The sequence below is a fragment of the Dipodomys merriami genome, unplaced genomic scaffold, assembly GCF_024711535.1.
Source record: "Dipodomys merriami isolate MVZ:Mamm:240054 unplaced genomic scaffold, mDipMer1.0.p SCAF_379, whole genome shotgun sequence".
Lineage (NCBI taxonomy): Eukaryota > Metazoa > Chordata > Mammalia > Rodentia > Heteromyidae > Dipodomys > Dipodomys merriami.
The window spans coordinates 777,382-798,635 of NW_027205370.1; the positions used below are offsets into that span (position 1 = coordinate 777,382).

Sequence of the window (21,254 nt, forward strand, 5' to 3'; positions counted from 1 at the left end):
GAGGCTTTCGCGCGTCCTCGCCACCGCGCTCGGCCGCTTGCCCGCACCCTCCCTCCGGTCCCCGGAGCCCCGAGCCACCGCCGGGATGCGGGTCCTCCGTTCTCACCACTCAGCGATCGGAACGGTGGCCAGGCCTCCCCGGCCCCCAGAGGCACCCCACTTCCCTGGGAGCCGGCGGGGAGCGAGCGGAGCGGACCGAGGGCGGCGTTCCTGCGGCCCGGTGCGGGGAGCCAGAGCGGGGCGGACGGGCGTCGAGTCAGCGGCGGGGAGATGGAAGGCCGCCGGCGTCCTCCGGGCTTCTCCGGTCCCCAGAGCCCCGCGACGCCCGCGCATCGATTCTTCGGCCTCACAGGGACTCCTCCGTCTGCGCTCGGCATAAACAGACTCAAACCTTATCCTCGGCCAAGCACCGCGGAGAGAGACGCCTTGTAAACAAATTTGGACAGTGCGATGACTGCAACAAAAAGCAGCATTATGAGGTGAAATGTAAAAAAGATACTTTAACGGCAGCCGAGGTTTGCAGGTGAGACTGGAGTTGGAGAGACCGTGGGGGAAATGTGCTCCAGGGTGTTTCCGGTAGAAAGAAGGCGGTGACCCCTGGCCTGGAGAGAGCAATCCGAGAAACACTGAGCCAACAGGTAAACTGATCCTAAAAGTGCGGAAGAAGAGCTCAGCTCTTGGCCCCTTGAGCCGCTGGGCTCCTCTGCAGGGTCTGACGAGTTGTATATACTTGTACTTGGCACAACGTCCAAGTTAAATAGCGACTGGCCACTCTTGTTCTTTCTAGTGCAAACTGGGCCACGTTCCTTGCATACTTTTAGAAAGCTACGAATAAACGTTCTATAAAGATGGCCTTCCTAGAGTTATTCTACAGCCCAGTTAAAAGTAAGAAACAGTGATCTATTTATAAGGCAACCATTTATAAAGGAGGGTTGAAAATAGGCGAGAGAGAAGGCAGGAACGTAAGACCCGGAGGAAAGTTTATCATATTCACAATGGTATCACCCAACATTTGGTGTAGTGCCTGCATACACAAATATTTCGTGATTTGCTGTACTGAGTATAAAATCCAGAGCCACATATCTACCACTGAGATAGACCTCTAGCCTGAATGAAGGAGAATGCGAGCCTATAGTAAGGCAATGTTAATGGAGAGGAAGGAACCAATCTCAGAAGTAAAGGTCAATCTTCTTAGTGACTATAATGGTTAACTTGAATAGGCCCAGACACCAATGTTGCCCAGTTTTAGTTACTGTAAATGTGTTACATGTGATTAACACGTAAATCTAGTTAGTAAAAGCAGATTACCTTCCATAATGTCTGCAGATCCATCCACTGTGTCCAAATGAAGATCCTCAGAATGGGAATTCTGCCTCCAGACCACAGCATCAAATCTTCAGTCTGCTTGCCCAGCACTTACAAACTAAGCCAATTCCTTAAATCTATAAATACATCCTCTATTGATCTGGTTCTCTGGAGAAACCTAACAGTGACCAACAGACTATAAAAGAAGGAAAACATGATACTTTGGGGGATTAAGTGGTGGCAACACACATCTAGTAGTTGCTTAAGTAGAAACCCTGAGCATTATCTTTGAATTTCTAATGCTCCTGGCCCCCATTATCAAGTTCTGAGGATGTACCCAGTTTTCTCCTTGGAGCCATTTATCTCCATGTCTCTTGTTACTACCCTACTCAAGATTTCTCTTGCCAGACACCGGTGGCTCATACCTGTAATCCTGTCTACTCAGGAGACTGAGATCTGAGGACCAAGGTTCAAAGCCAGCCCAGGCAGGAATGTCCTGAGATTCTTCCAACTAAACACCAGAAAACCGGAAGTGGTGCTCTGGCTCAAGTGGTAGAGCACTAGCCTTGAACTGAAGAGCTCAGGGACAGTGCCTAGGCCCAGAGTTCAAGCTCCATAACCGACAAGACAAAAAAAAAAAATCTCTATACTGCTTTTTAGCCACCCAGTGAATCTACCTTCTCCTACTTTCTCGGCCTCAATCCATTCACTATATAGCGTGCAGCAGGCTGCCTGGGCTGGCTTTATATCTGTGACGGCCAGCTACTAGAAAAATGAGGAAAATCACAGTATGAGGTCAGACAAGGCAAAAAGTGGTACACATCTGCAATCCCAGCTAAGTGGGAGTAATAAGTAGGATGATTGCGGTTTAAGGTAGGCCTCGGCGGGAAAAAAAAAAAGTGAAACCCTATCTGAAGAGTAACTAAAGCAAAAGGAGTTTGGGGTCACAAGGCCTCAAGTTCCAACTCCAGTACTTCCAAAAGGAATACACATATTATGAACCAAGCCAAGTGCAGTGACACACCGCTGTAATCCCAGCACTCAGGACGCTGAGACAGGAAGATTTAAGTTTGAGACCAGTCTGGGCTGCATAGTAACACCATATCTCCCCTACCCCCAATTCAGTGTCTATATATAATCATTTAAATGGTCACATTTTGTTGACCTGGACAGGTAAATGGAAATGTATGTGGGACTGCTCACTAAACTTTCCTCATTGTTTTGCAAACTGGCATAGTATACAAAAATAGGTGGGCCTCCTAAAGCCGTCTGCGGATTTACCACAGCTGATTTACAGGTTAGACGTAGATTATTGAAACTTTAGCTTCAGGACCCCCTCACTACCTACATGGACTATTATTTTTAAGAAAGCTCCAGATCCTATGTATAAAACACATGCAATTTGGACCAGCCCCTACATAGAATATAAATCAGTTACCCCTGGTAATCATTAAGTTTATGGTCACTGATCTCAAATGTTGGCCATTTGAACAGTCTTGGGTCTTGACTACCTTCTCATTTTTTATTAGAATAGTACCAACATTTATACCCAAGCCTAGGCTGTAACATGACTGTAGCTTCCCACCTATCATTGGAAATGCTTTGGTAGAAGCTAGTTAGATACCCCTTAAGTCTTCTACCTTAGGGCCACCAGTACACTTAGAAGCTAGTTTACTTTTAATTTAAAAGTGGTACTTTCAAGTAACCATTTATCTTCCTTATCTTTGAAAACATCTTATTGTTCAGTTTGACTTACAAGCTTGAAAAAGTTTTGTATGCATGCAAAGCCACGATCATACAAAAGTGCTAAGATGAGGATATAGCATGTCATAATTCAGGTTTCTCAAAATCAGAAAGACCTAAAACTTGGCTTCAGGCCATAGCCCTCTCTAAAGCCAGTTTCCTGAGGATCTGTTTTTTTCATCTGTATATAGCTTTTATATATATAGAGAGAGAGGCTATATATAGGTTTGTCCTGAAGATTACTATAAAAAGGCAAGGTGGAAAAAACTGTACATGAATTGTTAGAAATTACATTGCTTCTAATGGCTGAAAAATCATCATCGAAGAAAAGTACTTCCATAAAAGTTTTATTTATCCCCACAACAACCCTGTGAGGTAGGGTGATCAGGGCATTTGAAGATGAGAAAACTAAATCTACATACTTGTTCACGGCTATACTGCATAGTAAATAAGTAGGAATTGAGATTTTAAATGTTTATGACTTTATATTGATTCACGTGGAAATAGGTGGGGAGAATATTAATTCCCCCCTACCTTAATGCTGAAAGGACACTGCCTTGAAAAATTCCATTTCAAAAGATGAAAGCAGCTTCTCATTGCTTATTTCTACAAAGATTTATAAAATAAAAAAATAGTGAAATATTTGTTAATATATATAATGGTCTCATTCAGGGACATGTCCTTCAGCTGTGTGTATGATCAACTATTCCAAGTCCTAGAAATGCAAACTATTAAACATACGAAAGACAAAAATAATGAGCAGTAGCCTCGATCTTTTTTATTCCTCCATGTATCTTGAATAAGTGAAATCTGGTCCCAGTTTAAAAAAAAAAAGAAGAAGAAGAAGAAGAAGAAAAACTCTACCACAGAGATGTCTGGTAAACCTTTATTTTGTTACCTACTCTCAAACCACTGTCACATTATTTAAAACAGGGATTTCCCAAACTTGTCCATCAGAATTACCCAGGAGAGCTTTAAAAAATACAGAACTCTCAGGCCCAATCTAGACACAACAGATAGTTTTTCCAGGGTAGGCTTTGGGAATCTGTATTCTAAAAGCTGCTGAGTAATCCTAGTGAACAGTCAGGTTTGAGAACCACTGATGTATCTTAAAATGCTAGTATCAAAACCATAAGCTAGTATAAACTTGTTGCTCTCTTAACCCCTTTTTAAAAAGATCTTGAAATATGTTCTATCTACCCCCAGAACTCTTACCTCTGGAGCAAATAATTTCAAGATACAGAGAAACATTTTATAAAAATGTATCCTAGGTTAGTGAGACTTGGATTCCAATAATAATTTAAGTAGCATTTAAATATAAGTACTGAGGTTTGGTTCTTATTCTGAAAATTTTAAATGTATTTTATACAAACTCCTAGCAGGCTTTCAACTCAGGGAAGACATGAAAACTAAGGACATAATCAAATACATCAGCACTGAAAAAATACTATACTCATTTATAGCTCATGAGAGGAATAAGAAAGTGAATGACAACCTAAGGCCTTTTGGCCCATACATTTTTGTTCCCAGTCCACTCTTCCCCTATAAGGGGAAATAAAATAAACATTCTTTCCTAGTTGCTTGGCATAGTTATTCGGTGGGTAACTATAAACTAAGTTAATTTAGACATACAGATTAAAAGAGGTAAAAAATAAATACCTAGGAAGACAAAGAGAAGTCAGGTCAGAAAACCTTAACTATCTAATGATGTAGTATATAACACCATATTAGTACAAGTAAATGAAGGCTTCATTGTCCTTTACATTTCAGATTTTATGTGACTGACACAGATGTGGAAGTGATCAGGTCCTTATGAAGAATTCTGTGCTCGCTGGAAAGATCTGTAGGAATAATGAAATGTTTTCTTCATTGGTGAGATGAAGTCTCTGTTAGGCAAGTTGACAATAAAACAATGGGAAACAAATGTCTTTAGAAAGTTGAATGAAAGTTAAATCTAGCTGAAAAAGTCACTGGCAAATGATAATGTAAAAAAAAAAAAAGCGCCACTCTTATGTTAACCCTAAGAAAAACAAATGAACAAAACTACCCCAGAGAAATATTTTTTTTAAGAAAATGTACACATCCATTTCACTGACAATTACAAGAAAATAGCCATTTATAGAAGTTACACAATGCTTTCAACAAATCCCAAACCAATTTTGGGAAACAGATAAAGCCATTGGATAAATAAATATACATACTAGCTAATATAAAACAATTTATGGTTATGAATTGTCATCAGTCCTCTTTTTAGGACCCAAAGAGAAATGCAGTGATAAATCTGATTAGGGCTACATATATTACATGGAATTAAAAACACAACCAATGAAAATATCCACTGTAACCATGATACAAATATTTAAAAGAATGTCTTGAAAGTCAGATATTGTTACTGGGAATAGCACGATTTTAATAGATACTTTAGAGCTGTAATGTGTACACAGGTCACTTCCTGGGTCACCTCAAGAATCCATCAATCCTGCACTATTATTACAGTCATGTTTCCTGCGGGAGCTGATGGGCTGGGCACATCTCATTCAAAAGACACAAACACCTCCAACAAATAAACTAAATGGAAGTGTTCAGTATCTATCAAAAAGGTACGATGGGAAGATAAAACATTAAGGTGGAAGGAAGCTGGCTAAATTTTTGTTTCAACAACTTTACCTGAATAAAGTAATAGAAAAAAATATTAATTTGGTCTCAAGAAATCATCTTAGGCTACATAAAATTTCCCTTATTTTTTTTATAGAAGCTGGTTATATTTGATTTTATCAATTGACTTAAGGGAAGTTTTCTACTATAGGATAGAAAACAACTTTACCACTAATAAAAGATGATTAAAAGTTGCTTTTCATTATTAAAGTGCCCACGGGCACATTTTCCTTTAAGTTATGGGAAGACCCTTTGAGTATTCACTTCATCAGAAAACTTTCAGCAATTTTGAAGTGTTCTGAAAATTCAGATATTATATAGGTTTTGGGGTTTGCCATTTGAGCATAAAATAGGAGGGATGGGGGAAATGTAACTAGGTTCACAATTTTGAGCAAGCGCATATGTAAAGGTAACATATGTACATTTTATTTCAAGAAAGACAATAAGACAAACAGCATAAAGATGCCCAGATGCCCTAAAGATAAATACATTTCAAAGATTCTCATTAAAATGAATCTGTAGTATTTTTCCTGCAAGCAAAATACCTTTCTTTAAATAAAAAAAAAAAATCAGTATTCTGAATTGCAATGCTTTTGCTTTTTTTTTGCAGAAAATCTGCCATGATTATTTTTTAAGTGAATAAGGATTTTCCACAAAACAGGCTTGCTCTACATGCTAGATTTTTAAACAGTTCAGTGACACAATATGCTAACTACATATACAACAGATAATATAGTAAGAAAACACTCAACCTGATGAAAAGTTAAAATCTTCATTAATACACTGAAAACTTGACATAACTCATGCCTTTAAAATCAAAAATACAAAAATTAAATGTTTTCCTAAAAAGATTTCCTTATTTTAAGGATTCATTTGAAAATGAAGCTGCATGTAATTTGTACAATAAGTTGTACAAGTAAACAGGTAATATACATAAAAAATTAACTGACATACTCCTCAATTATCAGTTGTCCACCTTTAATTTCCAATACTGTACTTTCTTAACAAGCATACAAAATATCAAACTTCTCTTTAGAAAAAGTGCCGTTCTTTGACATCCTTTACACAAAAACAGTCTGAGCCTGTGGCATGTTAATGCAGTTGAGAGGCAAAGCATACTAACTTTTACAAATTCTACCTTCCATAAAAAGCCCCCTGAAAAGGAGATTACACGCCACTATAAAAATATCAACCTCTTGTGGTAGCTGCATTAGAGAACCAAGGCTTGAAGACTATTTTCATATAACATAGAAAACCACTATGAGAGCATTGGTGGCTTGGGAGTGTACTGTGCCACAAGACTATGCATAGCTACTGTGAGGTACCAAGACTGTTACACAGCATTTTAAATTGATTGTAACCAAGAGCATAACAGAGGTACTACCAGCCCATGCAAAGTAACTAAAAATACTGAGCCACTGTGCTGAATACTTCCATTCCTAGAGAAAACCAAAGGCAGCAGTAACTAAATCAAGCCCAACAGGTGACCGAACTCCTTCTCCTCAAAGATTGGTGAGCACAGTGAGGTCTGAGGTATACCTTTATCCATTAAATCTGTGTGCCATTGCAAGATATTATCATTTGGGAATACATGCCATCACAATGGTTTAAACTTTTGAATATTTGTCATTCATATTTTCTTATCTACCCAGTCTCTTGATTTTTGAAAAGATTTCACCTACAGTAGAATATTACAGAAACAAAATATAAATGCATATCTTTCTAAATGAAACTTACATGGACTAAAAGTAGAGAATATTTTTAAACAAATATACAATATGCAGGCAGACAAAGCAGGAAAACGGCCATTCAAATGTATAATAAAAAAACTAAAAACTGACTATTTCCAGAAAACTATGAAGCGCCTCAACTAAAAGGAATGCATAATGAAATTCTAATTTACTACAGGTCAAAAATGTAAAAAGGTTATAAACCTTAACAGGAAAAATAAAACAACTTTTACTGGCCATTCCTGTTGAAATGAGAATCGTAAAGTAACAGAAAAGTGGCTACAAACCCACTTAGAGCACCAAACAGAGAGAAAATAAAAGTCCATTTTCATCTCTGTTATTATCATAAAATCCTGTGGAACTACAGGTCAAACTGCTGGTGGCAGAAACAGAATTCTTTATAAACTGCAGATGTCCTGTACATAAAAAAATTTCACTGGAGTTGCACTAGTTCTAAAGACTCTTCTGTTTTAGCCTACCTACTGTATGTATTCAATCTGAGATAGATAAAGTCTCTTTCTGTAACCCTTGATTATTATTGGGCACCAAAGATAAGAAAAGCAAGACGGGGTACAAAAATGCAAAATTTCAACAGTAATGGCAATGTTTTTGTCTTAGTCCAAAAGGGTCCTGCATTCTTTCCCCCTTCAGTGATTTGACAAGTCTTTGTATTTAATCTGGGGGCAGCAAATCATGCAAGCGAAATCTGTCTCTGATGTGAGGCCGGACATCTTCATTCTGTGGAAAAAAGACAAATATTTAAAAAGACAATTTAAAAATATTATCCCTGTAACATTATAAACCTTTCTTTTTAGAAAAAATATACCTTAATCTTGCTTTATGACTTGTATTACTGTGCTTGCCAAATACAGTTAGCCTTCTAATATCCACAGTTTTGCATTTGTACATTCAACCACTGTTGGCTTTAGAGGAAATGTAATAGTAATATATGTACAGACTTGTTTCCCAGATGATTCACTGGCAAATAGTCTATTTAGAGAGTATTTACATTACCACTATGGTAATTTAGAGATGATTTAAAAGCGTTTGGTAAGATATGCATAGGATCCACACAAACACTACTATTCATTATATAATGGGCTTAAACATGATTTTATTCAGGAGATCTGGTAACCAATCCCAAAGGGATATCAAGAGATGACTATATAGAGATATAACACAGACACAGTTAACTTGGAATTCAATTTAAATTAAAACGTTTTCATTGAATTTAATTGAAGTTTCAATTCATTACAACCATTAAAGTTAAAAATCAACAGATAGATAAAAGGGTTAAATCTACTATATTCTACTTTTTATATTTGTCTTAAAATTTGAGAAGAAAATATTCTTAGAATAAAGTTTCAGTGACAAACATTAATTTTAGATATAAATTATGAAAGCAAAACAACTCAGTGACTTGTAAGAGAAAGCTCTCTGAAATAGTGAGGCATAAGAATTTAAATGTGAAATACAGGCAGGCATACTATTAATATGTTATAATTTTAAAGTACTCATTTTCTGATGCTAGTCCTGGGTTTTGAACTCAGGGTCTGGCTGCTGTCCCTGAGGAGGGCTTGAACTCAGGCCCTAGGCGATCTCCCGGAGCTATTTTGCTCAAAGCTACCACTCTACCACTTTGAGCCACAGCTCCACTTTAGTTTTTAGGTGGTTAACTGGAGATAAGAGTCTCACAGACTTTCCTGCTTGGGCTGGCTTCAAACTATGATCCTCAGATCTCAGCCGGATCCCAGACCTGAGCCACTGGTGCCTGGCTTAAACTAACTTTTTATTTCTGTACAAGATGGAAACCTGAACTCAGTTATCTGATGTGTTTTTCTCACTGGCTGGTGCTCTACCACATGAGCCATGCCTCCAAGCCCTTAAAATAGTGGGGGTTTTTGGTAGGTAATGGAGTTTGAAATCAGGGCCTGGGTGTTGTCCCTGAGCTCTTTTGCTCAAGGCTAGTGCTCTACCACTACGAACCACAGTACCACTTCTGTTTACTGGTGATTAACTGGAGATAAAGACTTGATAAAGAATTACAGACTACGCTGGCTTTGAACTATGATCCTCAGATCTTAGTCTCCTGTGTAACTAGAATGACAAGAGCATGCCACCAATGCCTGGCTAAAGTAACTTTTTTTTTTTTTTTGGTCAGCCATGGGGCTTGAACTCTGCACCTGGGCGCTGAGCTCTTCAGCTCAAGGCGAGCACCCTACCACTTGAGCCACAGCGACACTTCTGGTTTTCTGGTAGTTAATTGGAGGTAAGAGTCTAATGGACTTTCCTTCCTGGGCTAGCTTTGAACCTCAATCCTCAGATCTCAGCCTCATGAGTAGTTAGGATTACAGGCATGAGCCACCAGCACCTGGCTTAAAGTGGCTTAAAGTAACTTTTAAATGCACCTAAGAGACCATGGGAACCCTGGTGAGATCCCACTTCATTCTGAGCCCCATTCCTTTCCCAGGGTGGCCTTTGAACATCCCTGCCTCCAACCTAGCAGTTCTCTGCCACTGCATGTGGAAGAGAAGCCCTGTTCAAAACTTTACTCTTCCCTAATGCTACTGGCCTATTTATTTTACTTATCAATCACTTCTTCCTTTGCTTACATTAAAGATCTTTCCGTAGTCTTTTGGTCCAAATCACTAGCCACTGATTCATTTCTCTAAATACCAACTATCATCTGGAGATGGGGGGGCTCTTTCTTTGCCCCTGCCCCCCATGCTGACCTCCCATTCATTCATACATCTTACAACAGAACCCTAGCAGTTACAGGTCATGATGCTATTTAAAACCTGTTCCCAAATCACTACTCTGGGATCTGCCAATATTTGTGTATCCAGTGACTCCCAAGTCATTAGCTCACTTTTCAGGAGTCTCTTCTGCATTTGCCACGCTGTCCACTGCCTCCATCTCTTGAGAACATCTGAGAGGCTGCTAATCATGTTTTTGGCTCCCTAAGGCTAACCCTGAGCCATAGGGTTGACAAAATCTCTAGATTTTGGAACTAGAGACCAAGGCCAACCTCATTCTTATATTGCCATCGAGGTCCCCAAAAGAGAACTCTTCATACTTCTGTTTTCTGTATGTTTTATTATAAAGACTCTAAAACAGCCAATCAGACCCTTTAGCTCTCAAGCGTGCAAATGTAATACAGGACCCTCTCCCCTCAATTCTTGGGATTAAACCCAGAAACTACTGGAGCTATATTCTCAGCCCTTTTGTTTTGTTTTGAATGTACTCGAGTTTAAATTCAGGTTCTCGCACTTATTAGCCTTGTGCTCTACTACTGACCATGCATCCAGCCCTGCTTTTCACTGCCTATCTGAGTTGCAATTGTCTTCTTCAGGCTTCCCATCATGCTAGGACTACAGGCATATGCCACTGCACTAGCTGCTCTCAGTCTTATTGCTGTCTGGGCTGGCCTACAATTACAATTGCCTGGTCTCAGCTTTCCACATAGCTTGGGATGATATAGATTGGGCGTCATCATGTCCAGCTATTGGTTAAAAAGGTATCTCATAAACATTTCTGCTCAGGCTGGCCTCAAATAGCTAGAATAACAGGTGAGCCACCAGCATCTTCCTTGATTTCTGATAGAATGTCCAGGCTGAACTCAAACTCACGATTCCTTTGCCTCTACTTTCTAAGTAGCTAGTGTTAAATGTATTGTGCCACTGTTCCTCACTTGGGAATGAGCCTGTTTGATTTCAACTGCACGTCTGTATTACGTTATAGTACAGAAAAAAAACCCACAATTCTTTTCAACCTTTACCCCAATATTTATATGAACTATTACAGAAAGAAAACATATAATTCTTTTCAACCTTTGCCTCAATATCTCCCACCAGTTAACTTTTTTTTGAGACATCTTCACTACGTGGTCCAACAGGTGGAACTCATTCCTGATTCAGCCTCCTGAGTACTGAGATTACAGATGTTGTGTCACAGTTAGCTCACAATTAACTTTTTATTCAGTATAGCTGGGTGCTGATGGCTCATGCCTATGAACCTAAGTATTCAGGAGCGTGAGACCTGATGATTGTGGTTCAAAGCCAGCCTGGGCAGAAAAGTCCTTGTGAGACACTGATCGCCAATTAACCACTCAAAAATCAGAAGTGGTGTTATAGCTCAAATGGCTTTGTACTCTTTGAGTACAAAGAGGCTCAGGGACAATGTCCAGGCCCTGAGTTCAAGCCACAACCACCACCAACAACAACAAAAGTATAAAATGGATATTTACTCAATATTATTTAATTTTTTTCAATTTTTAAAAATTTTTATTTAGTTTTTATGTGGTAGGGAGGAATCAAACTCAGGGCCTCATGCATTCTAGGTAATCACTCTACCACTAAGCCACATTCCTAGCCTCTCAATATTACTTTTAATGAATAATTATTGTTACTTTTTTGTGTGAATTAGTAGTGGGGCTTAAACTCAGGACTTGGGCACAGTCCCTTTGCCTTCTTACTCTAGGCTGGCACTTGAGCCACAGCATTACTTCCTATTGGATATATCTGAGCAAACAAAATCACAATGGAAGGATTGGAAGACACACTTACCAGTTCTACAAGCTTCTCCAGAAATGGAATCAATTTTAGGAGTTCATTGTCATTTTTATCCATAAACCAGCTTTCTATAGGGATTCCATTAGAAAGCTAAAATAATAAATAGATGATTAAATTCTTTTTACTTGTATTTTGCTACTTTGGAAAAAAATTTTAAAAATAAACATACTTAACTAAACAGTAATCTAAAAGTTCCTTTGAAAAGGAATACCACCAGAATTTTCTTTGGTGAACAGTATTACAAGAGACAAGAGGTGGTATAGGTATAGATTGAAGTCTGATTTTTCAGTTTCATTTTTCTCAGTGCATACTAAGCTAAATAAGAAAGTTCTATTAAAACAAGTTTTGCAAGGGCAATTAACATAACTTTAAAAGCTTCCTTTATTCATTCAAAAAATAGCTACTATGTTACAGTGCTATGCACTGGAGTGCATATTGCCAGTATAAACAAAGAATACTAACAGAAAACATACACATTTTTTTGTTTGTTTGTTTTTGGTCATGGGGCTTGAACTCTGGGCCTGGGCGCTGTCCCTCAGCTCTTCAGCTCAAGGCGAGCGCTCTACCACTTGAGCTACAGCACCACTTCCAGTTTTTTAGTGGTTTATTGGAGACAGGAGTCTCACAGTCTTTCCTGCCTGGGTTGGCTCTGAACCTGGATCCTCAGATCTCAGCCTCCAGAGTAACTAGGATTACAGGCATGAGCCACCGGCGCCCGGCAGCATATGCATTTTGGGGGGGGGGGGGGGGGGAGGGTCCGGTCATGAGGCCTGAACTCTGGGCCTGGGCGCTGTCCCTTAGCTCTTCAGCTCAAGGCTAGTGCTCTATCACTTGAGCTACAGCACCACTTCCGGCTTTGTTCTTTTTGCTTATGTGGTGCTGAGGAATTGAACCCAGGGCCTCATGCATGCAAGGCAAGCACTCTACCACTGAGCCACCTTCCCAGCCCAGCATATGCATTTTTATACAACTATCACATCCTATTTATTGTTCTATTTGATTTTTGCTTTTTAAGATTACTTACTCAAGTTTTCCTTTTAATACGCCAATTTATGTATACCTTAATCAGTGACTCCTCTCCTTTTCCCTCCCCTTCCCTGTTCCAGACCAGTTTTAACAAGCCTCCTTATTCTATTGTGCCCCAACATATATAAACTATTTTGACCCTATTTGTTCTCCTTCACTCTCCCTTTGCCTGCACTGTTCACTTTTTTTTTTTTGGGGGGGGGGGGGAGGGAACCTTTGAACTCTAGGCCTGAGCACTGTCCCTCAGCTCTTCAGTTCAAGGCTAGCGCTCTACCACTTGAGCCACAGCGCCACTTCTGGTTTTCTGGTGGTTTATTAGAGACAAGAGTTTCATGTACTTCCTTGCCTGGGCTGGCTTTGAACCTCGATCCTCAGATTTCAGCCTACTGAGTAGCTAGGATTATAGGCATGAGCCACCAGCACCCAGCTGTTCACTCTCATTCTGTCGGAGTGTGTGTATGTGTATGTGTGTGTTTGTCCTGGGGCTTGAACTCTGGGCCTGGGTACCGCCACTGAGCTTGTTTTTACTCAAGATTAATGCTCTACCACTTGAGTCACACTTCCAGCTTTTCAATGATTAATTGGTGATAAGAATCTCATGGACTTTACTGCCCTGTCTGGCTTCAATGTTGTATTTGAAATGATATTTATAAGTCAAGTTGAAATTCTCTGGTTTTGATTTGGGATTTTTATTGAGATGTCTCACTATGTAAATAAAGGCTATTTTTTTTTGGGGGGGGGTCAGTTGTGGGGCTTGAACTCTGGGCCTGGGCGCTGTCCCTCAGCTCTTCAGCTCAAGGCTAGTGCTCTACCACTTGAGCTACAGTGCCACTTCCAGTTTTCTGGTGGCTTATTGGAGATAAGAGTTTCACAGACTTTCCTGCCCGGGCTGGCTTTGAACCGTGATCTTCAGATTTCAGCCTCTTGAGTAGCTAGGTTTGATTACAGGCGTGAGCCACCAGTGCCGGCAATAAAGGCTATTCTTAAAACTCCTAGGATTAAGCAATCAAAGGACATATGCAACTAAGCTTGAGTCAAATTGTTAAAAAACATTTCAAATGCAAAAAACCAAAAGTAGGCACTTACAGCTGGGCATATAGTACAGTGGTAAAATCTTGCACTCAAAAATCAACATTACCGGAGTTGGGAAGGTGGCTCAATGGTAGAGCGCTTGCCTTGCATGCATGAGGCCCTGGGTTCAATTCCTCAGCACCACATAAGCAAAAAGCAAAAAGCCGGAAGTGGCGCTGTGGCTCAAGTGGTAGAGCGCTAGCCTTGAGCTGAAGAGCTGAGATGTGACAGTGCCCAGGCCCAGAGTTCAGGCCCCACGACCAGACCCAAAAATAAAAAATAAAAAAATCAACATTGCCGGGCGCTAGTGGCTCACGCCTGTAATCCTAGCTACTCAGGAGGCTGAGATCTGAGGATCGCGGTTCAAAGCCAGCCTGGGCAGAAGAGACCATGAGACTCCTATCTCCAATAAAAACCACCAGAAAACCGGAAGTGGCGCTGTAGCTCAAGTGGTAGAGCGCTCGCCTTGAGCTGAAGAGCTCCAGGCCCAGAGTTCAAGCCCCACGGCCGACCAAAAAAAAAAAAAAAAAAAAAAAAAATCAACATTATCCAAAACCTAAAGTGAACACCTTTCAATACTACATAGCTTTTTCCCTGTCTCCACTTATTTTTAGAGAGAAGATATCACTATGAAGTTGAGGCTGGCCTCAAAACTCATGATCCTCTTGTCTCATCCTCCCAAATGCTAGATTGAAGGCATATACCACCAGGCAAACCTCCCCATCCTCCTTTTTTTGGTGCTGGTACTGGTACTTGAACTCAGGGCCTCATGCTCTGGCTTATTATTTTTTTGCTGAAGGCTGGTAGTATACCACTTGAGACACACTTCCATTTGTGGGTAGTTGCTGGTTAATTGTAAATGAGTCTTTCAGATCTGTCTACCCAGACTGGCTTTAGACCACAATCATGAGATCCTAGTCTCTGAATAGCATTACAGATGTGAGCCCCTGGTGCCCAACAACTTTTTCTTTTTTGAAACAGAAGCTACAAGGCCTACACCCCAATTCCTATTTTACACTGACTATGAAACAAATTTCACAAATGATACCCCAAGGACATAGTTATAATACAGACACTATATTTTGTAAAGAAAACATCTTTAGCTTTAGTTACAAGTCAAAGAAATATTAACAAAAGGTACAAATGTTTTGACAAAATAGTCTAAAAACTATTTCAGAATCAAGCAGATGAGAATATGCATAGGCCAATTATAATTCTCAAACATGTTGATAACTACTGATTTAATAACTAATAAGACTGCTATTAAATGATGTATTCCTACAGCTCTTTTTCATTTTGATTTACTACTAAAGAGTTTTCATTTCAGATTTTCTCCATTTATGTTGGAAATGCCATCAGGAAAAATTCTATTATCTCCTATCATATTCTTTTTAGCAAAATGTCATCATTATATTTTTTCCAGTTTAACAGTCCTTTTCCTACCTGATATGCAAAGGCTTGCGGTGAGTTGTCAATTATTATTGTTTTTGAAAGATCCCTTCCAAGGATATTTAAGTCCTTTATATAGTTTCCTTGTACACAAACACAATGTTCACGGAAAAGCCGATGCCTAAACATAAAAAATAAAAATAAATTAAACAAAACAGAAGACCTCCATACTACATATACTCAAACATATACATTCCACAGGTTATGTAGGTTAAGTCATTATTTTTTCTCACAAAGGAAATTTAAAAAATACAAATACTGGACATAAACTTTGGACTATAGCTTTACTATATAAATTCTTAGCAAACTGAAACTGTACAACCAAACATTGCCATGCCTTAAAGAACTTTGCTTTATCCTAACATGTCATATTAAATTATAAAGGGGGTCAAAAATTCTGAAGTGTTTTTGTAATTTATTTACCCAGGAAAGCTCAGCTCAGATGCAGCATCTGGTTGTCAGCGAGGTCCTGCTTTTTAACCAATTTTCCAGATGGTTGACTGACGCACAAGTGACTTGCCCAAGGTCACACAGTAAGTCAGTGGTTAGCCCCGCATTGGAACCCAGGATCCTCCTGGCTCCCAGTCCTTTGCTCTAACCAGTAGACCACACAGCCTCCCTATCCCTGTACACGCCAGAATAAAAAATATGAGAAGGAATGTTTTTGTATTGGCATTTAGTTGTTTGTTTTTAGTTTAGTTTTCCTTTCAGTTTTTGCGAAGAGGTGCTTCTGGGGCCAAACTTTCCATCATATCAACTTTTCCTAAACAGTTTTCTTTTAATTTAGTGTATGTGTATGATCATTTAAAAAAAAAATCTGACTGGAGGGAATGGCAAATTCAGACTTAGGTACTATAAACATAAACTGATACTTCACCAATTTTAGATGCTAAATAAAAAGTATAATTTTAAAAGCTATTAAAAATTTTCATAAGACATACTATAATAATTATAGAACCTCCATATATACTCAAAATACTAGTCCCTATTACGAAAAGTTGACTCAAATATACTGTTTTTTCACCTTGAAATACTACATTCCGTATATTAGTCAATTGGTAGTTTTTGTTTTTTTGTCTTTTTTTGGGTCCAGTCGTGGGGCCTGAACTCTGGGCCTGGGCGCTGTTCCTCAGCTCTTCAGCTCAAGGCTAGCGCTCTACCACTTGAGCCACAGCGCCACTTCCAGCTTTTTTTTTCTTTTTGCTTATGTGGGTGCTGAGGAATCGAACCCAGGGCCTCATGCATGCAAGGCAAGTGCTCTACCACTGAGCCATCTTCCCAGCCTGGTAGTTTTTCTTTCTTGTCTTTTAATTCCACTAGAGAGTTTTCCAGGAACTACAGACTACTCATATATGTTGTGGCTGATGGTGCTTATTTTTATTTATGTTTTTGCTGGTACCAGGACTTCAACTCAGGGTCTCCATCTTACTCAAAGCTGGCTTTCAGCCACTTGAGGCATACCTCCAGTGTGGCTTTTTACTGGTTAAATGGAAACTGAAGTCTCAAGGGCTTTTCTGCCTTGGCTGGCTTTGAACTATGCACCTCTAGATCTCAGCCTCCTGAGTAGCTAGGATTATAGGTGTGAGCCATTAGCACCTAGGAAACAGTCTTTTGTGTTGTGAGTTTTGTTTTGGAAGTACTAGAGTTTGAATTCAGGGCCTTAAAACTCACTGTGCTTGCCCTCAACAGGTACTCTTACCACTTGAGCCATGCCTTCAGTCCTCATTTCTACATTTTTAATTATGCAATTTTAGGAAGTAGTTTCTTCTTTTTTTATTTTAACTTTTATTTTCTAATTGTTATTATAAAGGTGATATACAGAGGTGATTCCAACAGCTGCATAAATCGGTAAAGAGTACAGTTCTTTTTGGACAGTGTCACTCCTTCTCTTGCTATTTCCCAGTTTTTCCTTCCCATCAATGTCTAGTTGATTACCACTCTTGCATTTGTTTACCCTTTGTCCCTCCATTAAAAAAGTATTTTCTACCCCAAAACTCTGTTACAGGTCAAAAAACCCTAAAAAATTTTTAAATAACATAAGCAAACGCAAAAGTACTTGTACAAATTGGGTGCTGGTGGCTCATGCCTATACTCCTAGATACTCAAAAGGCTGAGATGTGAGAATCACGTTTGATGCCAGCCTAGGCAGGAAAGCCTTCAAGACTGTTATTTCCAATTAACCACTAAAAATCTGGAAAGAGAGCTGTGGCTCAAGTGGTACAGTGCTAGCCTTGAACACAAAAGCTCAGGGACAGTAACCAAGTCCTGAATTCAAGCTCCAGGCAGGAGTGTGCAAGTGACACATGTGAGTGCGCATATGTACACACACACACACACACAAAATGGTGATGGCAAAGAGGAAGGATTTTACAGATAAAGTAGTGACAAAAATTTTCCCCTTACTTGTAAGAAATGTTTCATTAGTCAAATGATCATCTGCCTTTGGAAGGGTTAAAAATGACAGATATTTATATAAACATTTAGATCTGAGGTAACTGGGGAGGCAAGAATAGAATGCAAATGCCTCCTCCTCCTTGCCAACAGTGGCAAAGTTCACCAAGACAGAAGAAAAACCGGAATCTGACAATGCTTAGGAATCTGAGCATTAACAGCATGCACTATTACTTTAAAGGAAAAAAATTACTTGTGCCACTCATCTAACAACACATAGAAAATCTGCATTTAAACATCAGTTTCAGAGATTTTTGGAATATCTTAGTCTACTTTAAAACTAACATACAACTCAAATATATTCAAAAACCTTTTCTTGTTTCAAGTTTAAAACCATCTTAAACTACCAAATGTTTAGATCTTATAAATCTAGATTTAAAAAAGGATAATTTACAACATAATATAATAGTATAACTATGATTTATTTCTCAATAAAATGAAAGCTTCAAGAGGGAAGGGCTTAGACTGCTCACCACTTCCCTGGAATATTGGAGGTGCTAAAGAAAAATCTTCAGAATGAATAAAATTATTAAAGCAAAATAATATATATATATATTCTGTTAGTAAAAATTAGGTTGAAATAAGCATAACTTGCAATATATTTTCATCAGGAAAAACATTTCAATGTAGTTGCAACCATTCAAGAACAAAGGAATTATTAACAGCAGAAAAAGAAGTTTACTAAGAAAAATAAGTTTTACTAAGTTAACATGAGAGAGAGAATACATGAAAATTAATAGCCAGCCATGAAACCTTCAATGAGCCTTTTGTCATCATCTCTCTCTGTTCTTGGCCAAAAGGAAAAGACTAACTCCTACATCTTGGAAAATGAAGCAAGACTGCTGGAGCCTCAACTTAAGTCTCACCTCAGATGGAAGAAATAATGGACATAAGTTTCCAAATGTTTTAAAATCACCCAAAGTAATCCTATCTAACCAGGAATACACTGCATCTGTTATAATTCAGGGCACATACAAGGAAATGAGTTCAGATAAGCTGATTAACTAAATCAATATAATTTTTGTTGTTGTTGTTGTCGGTTGTGGGGCTTGAACTCTGGGCTTGGGCACTATCCCTCAGCTCTTCAGCAAGAGCTCTACCGCTTGAGCCACAGCACCACTTCCATAAATCAATATAATTTCTAAATAGAGTTGTATACCATTTTCTTTCGATAGAAGATGAGTTTACTCTCAGAAAAAGCAAAAATATAATTTGATCCTATTAAAATTAACTCTAATTTATGCCATTAAAAAGGTAGTATATAACATGCATCATTTCACAGATATAAGAAGGTAAAACATGCACACAGTAAAAAAAAAAAAAAAAAAAAAAAAACTACACCACCCTCTCTCCCCCCAATCCCAAAAGAAATGAGGATATAGATGTCACAGTGAATAAATACATTTCATCTTTGTGTTTAAAGAACGTCTGTCTGGCAGTTTTATAATTAGGAACTCTTTTTAAAGAGTTTTTGGGGCTTTAAAATTCATTATTCACTAACTTTTACCATTCAACACAGTAAATTTCTATTATAACAGCCAACTGAAGATGGCCATTAATATTAAATAGAATCAGAAGAATTTCATAGATCAGTGTGACAGACATTTCCACTATTTCTTAATTAAATTTACCTGACCAGTTGCTTTTTAGGGTCTAGTATGTTCAGTAACTTGTCTGCATACACCTTCTTAGAAGCAGTAAAAAGAATGATCTACAAATTCAGGGAAAAGAAGTAATCATTATACATGATCTAAATATGGGCACTACATTGAACAAAATATAAATACATATATAATGAGTTTAAGCACACTTACCTCATACATCTGAGACATTCGTTCCAGGAATTCCCTGAAGAATGGTCTTAATCTCACATAAACCTGAAGAAATATAAAGATAGTTTTCAGGAAATAAACATAAAATAGAAACTACTTTTTAAGATGTGTTACACTCTAACTTTGGGCATTTATAATTTAAAAGTTCATTATTTTAAAGTAACAAATATTTTCTAAGTGTCATTCCAATATTATTTCACATGATTTTTAATGTGATAATCATAACTAGTGATCATTTTGTGGTGTGTGTGCGTGTGTGTATGTGTGCTAGTACTGGAGCTTGAACTCAGGGCTTGATCACTGTCCCTGAGCTTTCTGTGCTCAGGGCTAGTGCTCCTCCACTTGAGCCACAGCTTCAGTTCTGGCTCTCTAGTGATTAATTGGAGTTAAGAGCCTCATGGACTTTGCTGCCCGGGCTGGCTTTGAACTGTAATCCTCAGATCTCAGCATCCTGAGGATTAGCTATAGGATTAGCTACAGGATTAGTTATAGGCATGAGCTATTGGCATCTGGCTGATCATTTCATTCTTAATAAGTAAATAAATGCATACAATATAATAGTACTTCATTGGAATGGAATTTTAATAAACATTTAAACTAAACATTGAAGGTCTCCCTCTGAGATTTTGATCCACCAATCAGCTCCATCTTCCAGCCAGTAGCATCCATCCAATTAGGCAAGCAATGTGTCCATCTCTAATCTGACCTGTCTCAATGACCTTCCTCATTAATTCTTCATAATTTCTTCTCAAGCACCTGCTAAAAATACCTTTGTTTTATATTTCGAATTTCTATTAAGGTAAACAATTTTCAAGAGGGAGATATCTGGATTGGTGGGTTTAAATATAACTGCAATTTTTTAATATCAAACTCTTCTATATTTAATGATTCAGATTTAATAACTAATTTAATATTACTTAAGAGTCTAAAACGAACTCAGTTTTCAAAACCAACTATATTAGGAAAATATTCCCCCTAAGGTGTTGCCTTGTATACTTTATTTTATTTTGCCGGTTCAGGGGCTTGAATTCTAGGCCTGGGCACTGTCCCTGATCTTTTTTTGTGCTCAAGGCTAGTGCTCTACCACTTGAGCCACAGCTCCACTTCTGACTTTTTTGTGGTTAAGTGGAGATAAAAGTTTCCTAGTACTGGTCTCAAACCACAATCCTCAGATCTCAGCCTTCTGAATAGCTAGGATTACAGGTGTGAGCCACTGGTGACTGGCTTATTTTCTTATTTCTATGTTTAGCTTCTTGCCTAAAATTTACTGTTGTCCTTGTAATATTCACAAAGCACAGAAATAAGCCATGAACAATACTAAAACTATTTACAACACATTTTAACTTCTCTAAATTGTATTCCTAACAAAATTTTCTAAAATGACAAATTTTATATGGTACTCAAAGATCACTCTAAATTCA

At 38.5% G+C, this 21,254-nt stretch overlaps 1 protein-coding gene across 3 annotated transcripts in view; it reads right to left on the reverse strand.

The window, feature by feature from the left end:
- Window positions 1-3,379: 3,379 nt before the first annotated feature.
- LOC138804900 (CTD small phosphatase-like protein 2) overlaps window positions 3,380-21,254 on the reverse strand; it is a 64,210-nt gene continuing 46,335 nt past the window's right edge. For all 3 annotated transcript variants that reach the window (XM_069989425.1, XM_069989423.1, XM_069989424.1), the window contains exons 9-13: window positions 19,816-19,878; window positions 19,633-19,712; window positions 15,545-15,671; window positions 11,999-12,094; window positions 3,380-8,171 (exon numbers count right to left, since the gene is read on the reverse strand). In XM_069989425.1, the coding sequence (XP_069845526.1) occupies window positions 8,106-8,171; window positions 11,999-12,094; window positions 15,545-15,671; window positions 19,633-19,712; window positions 19,816-19,878 (432 nt within the window). In that variant the 3' untranslated portion in view covers window positions 3,380-8,105. The remainder of the gene's footprint in view (window positions 8,172-11,998; window positions 12,095-15,544; window positions 15,672-19,632; window positions 19,713-19,815; window positions 19,879-21,254) is intronic.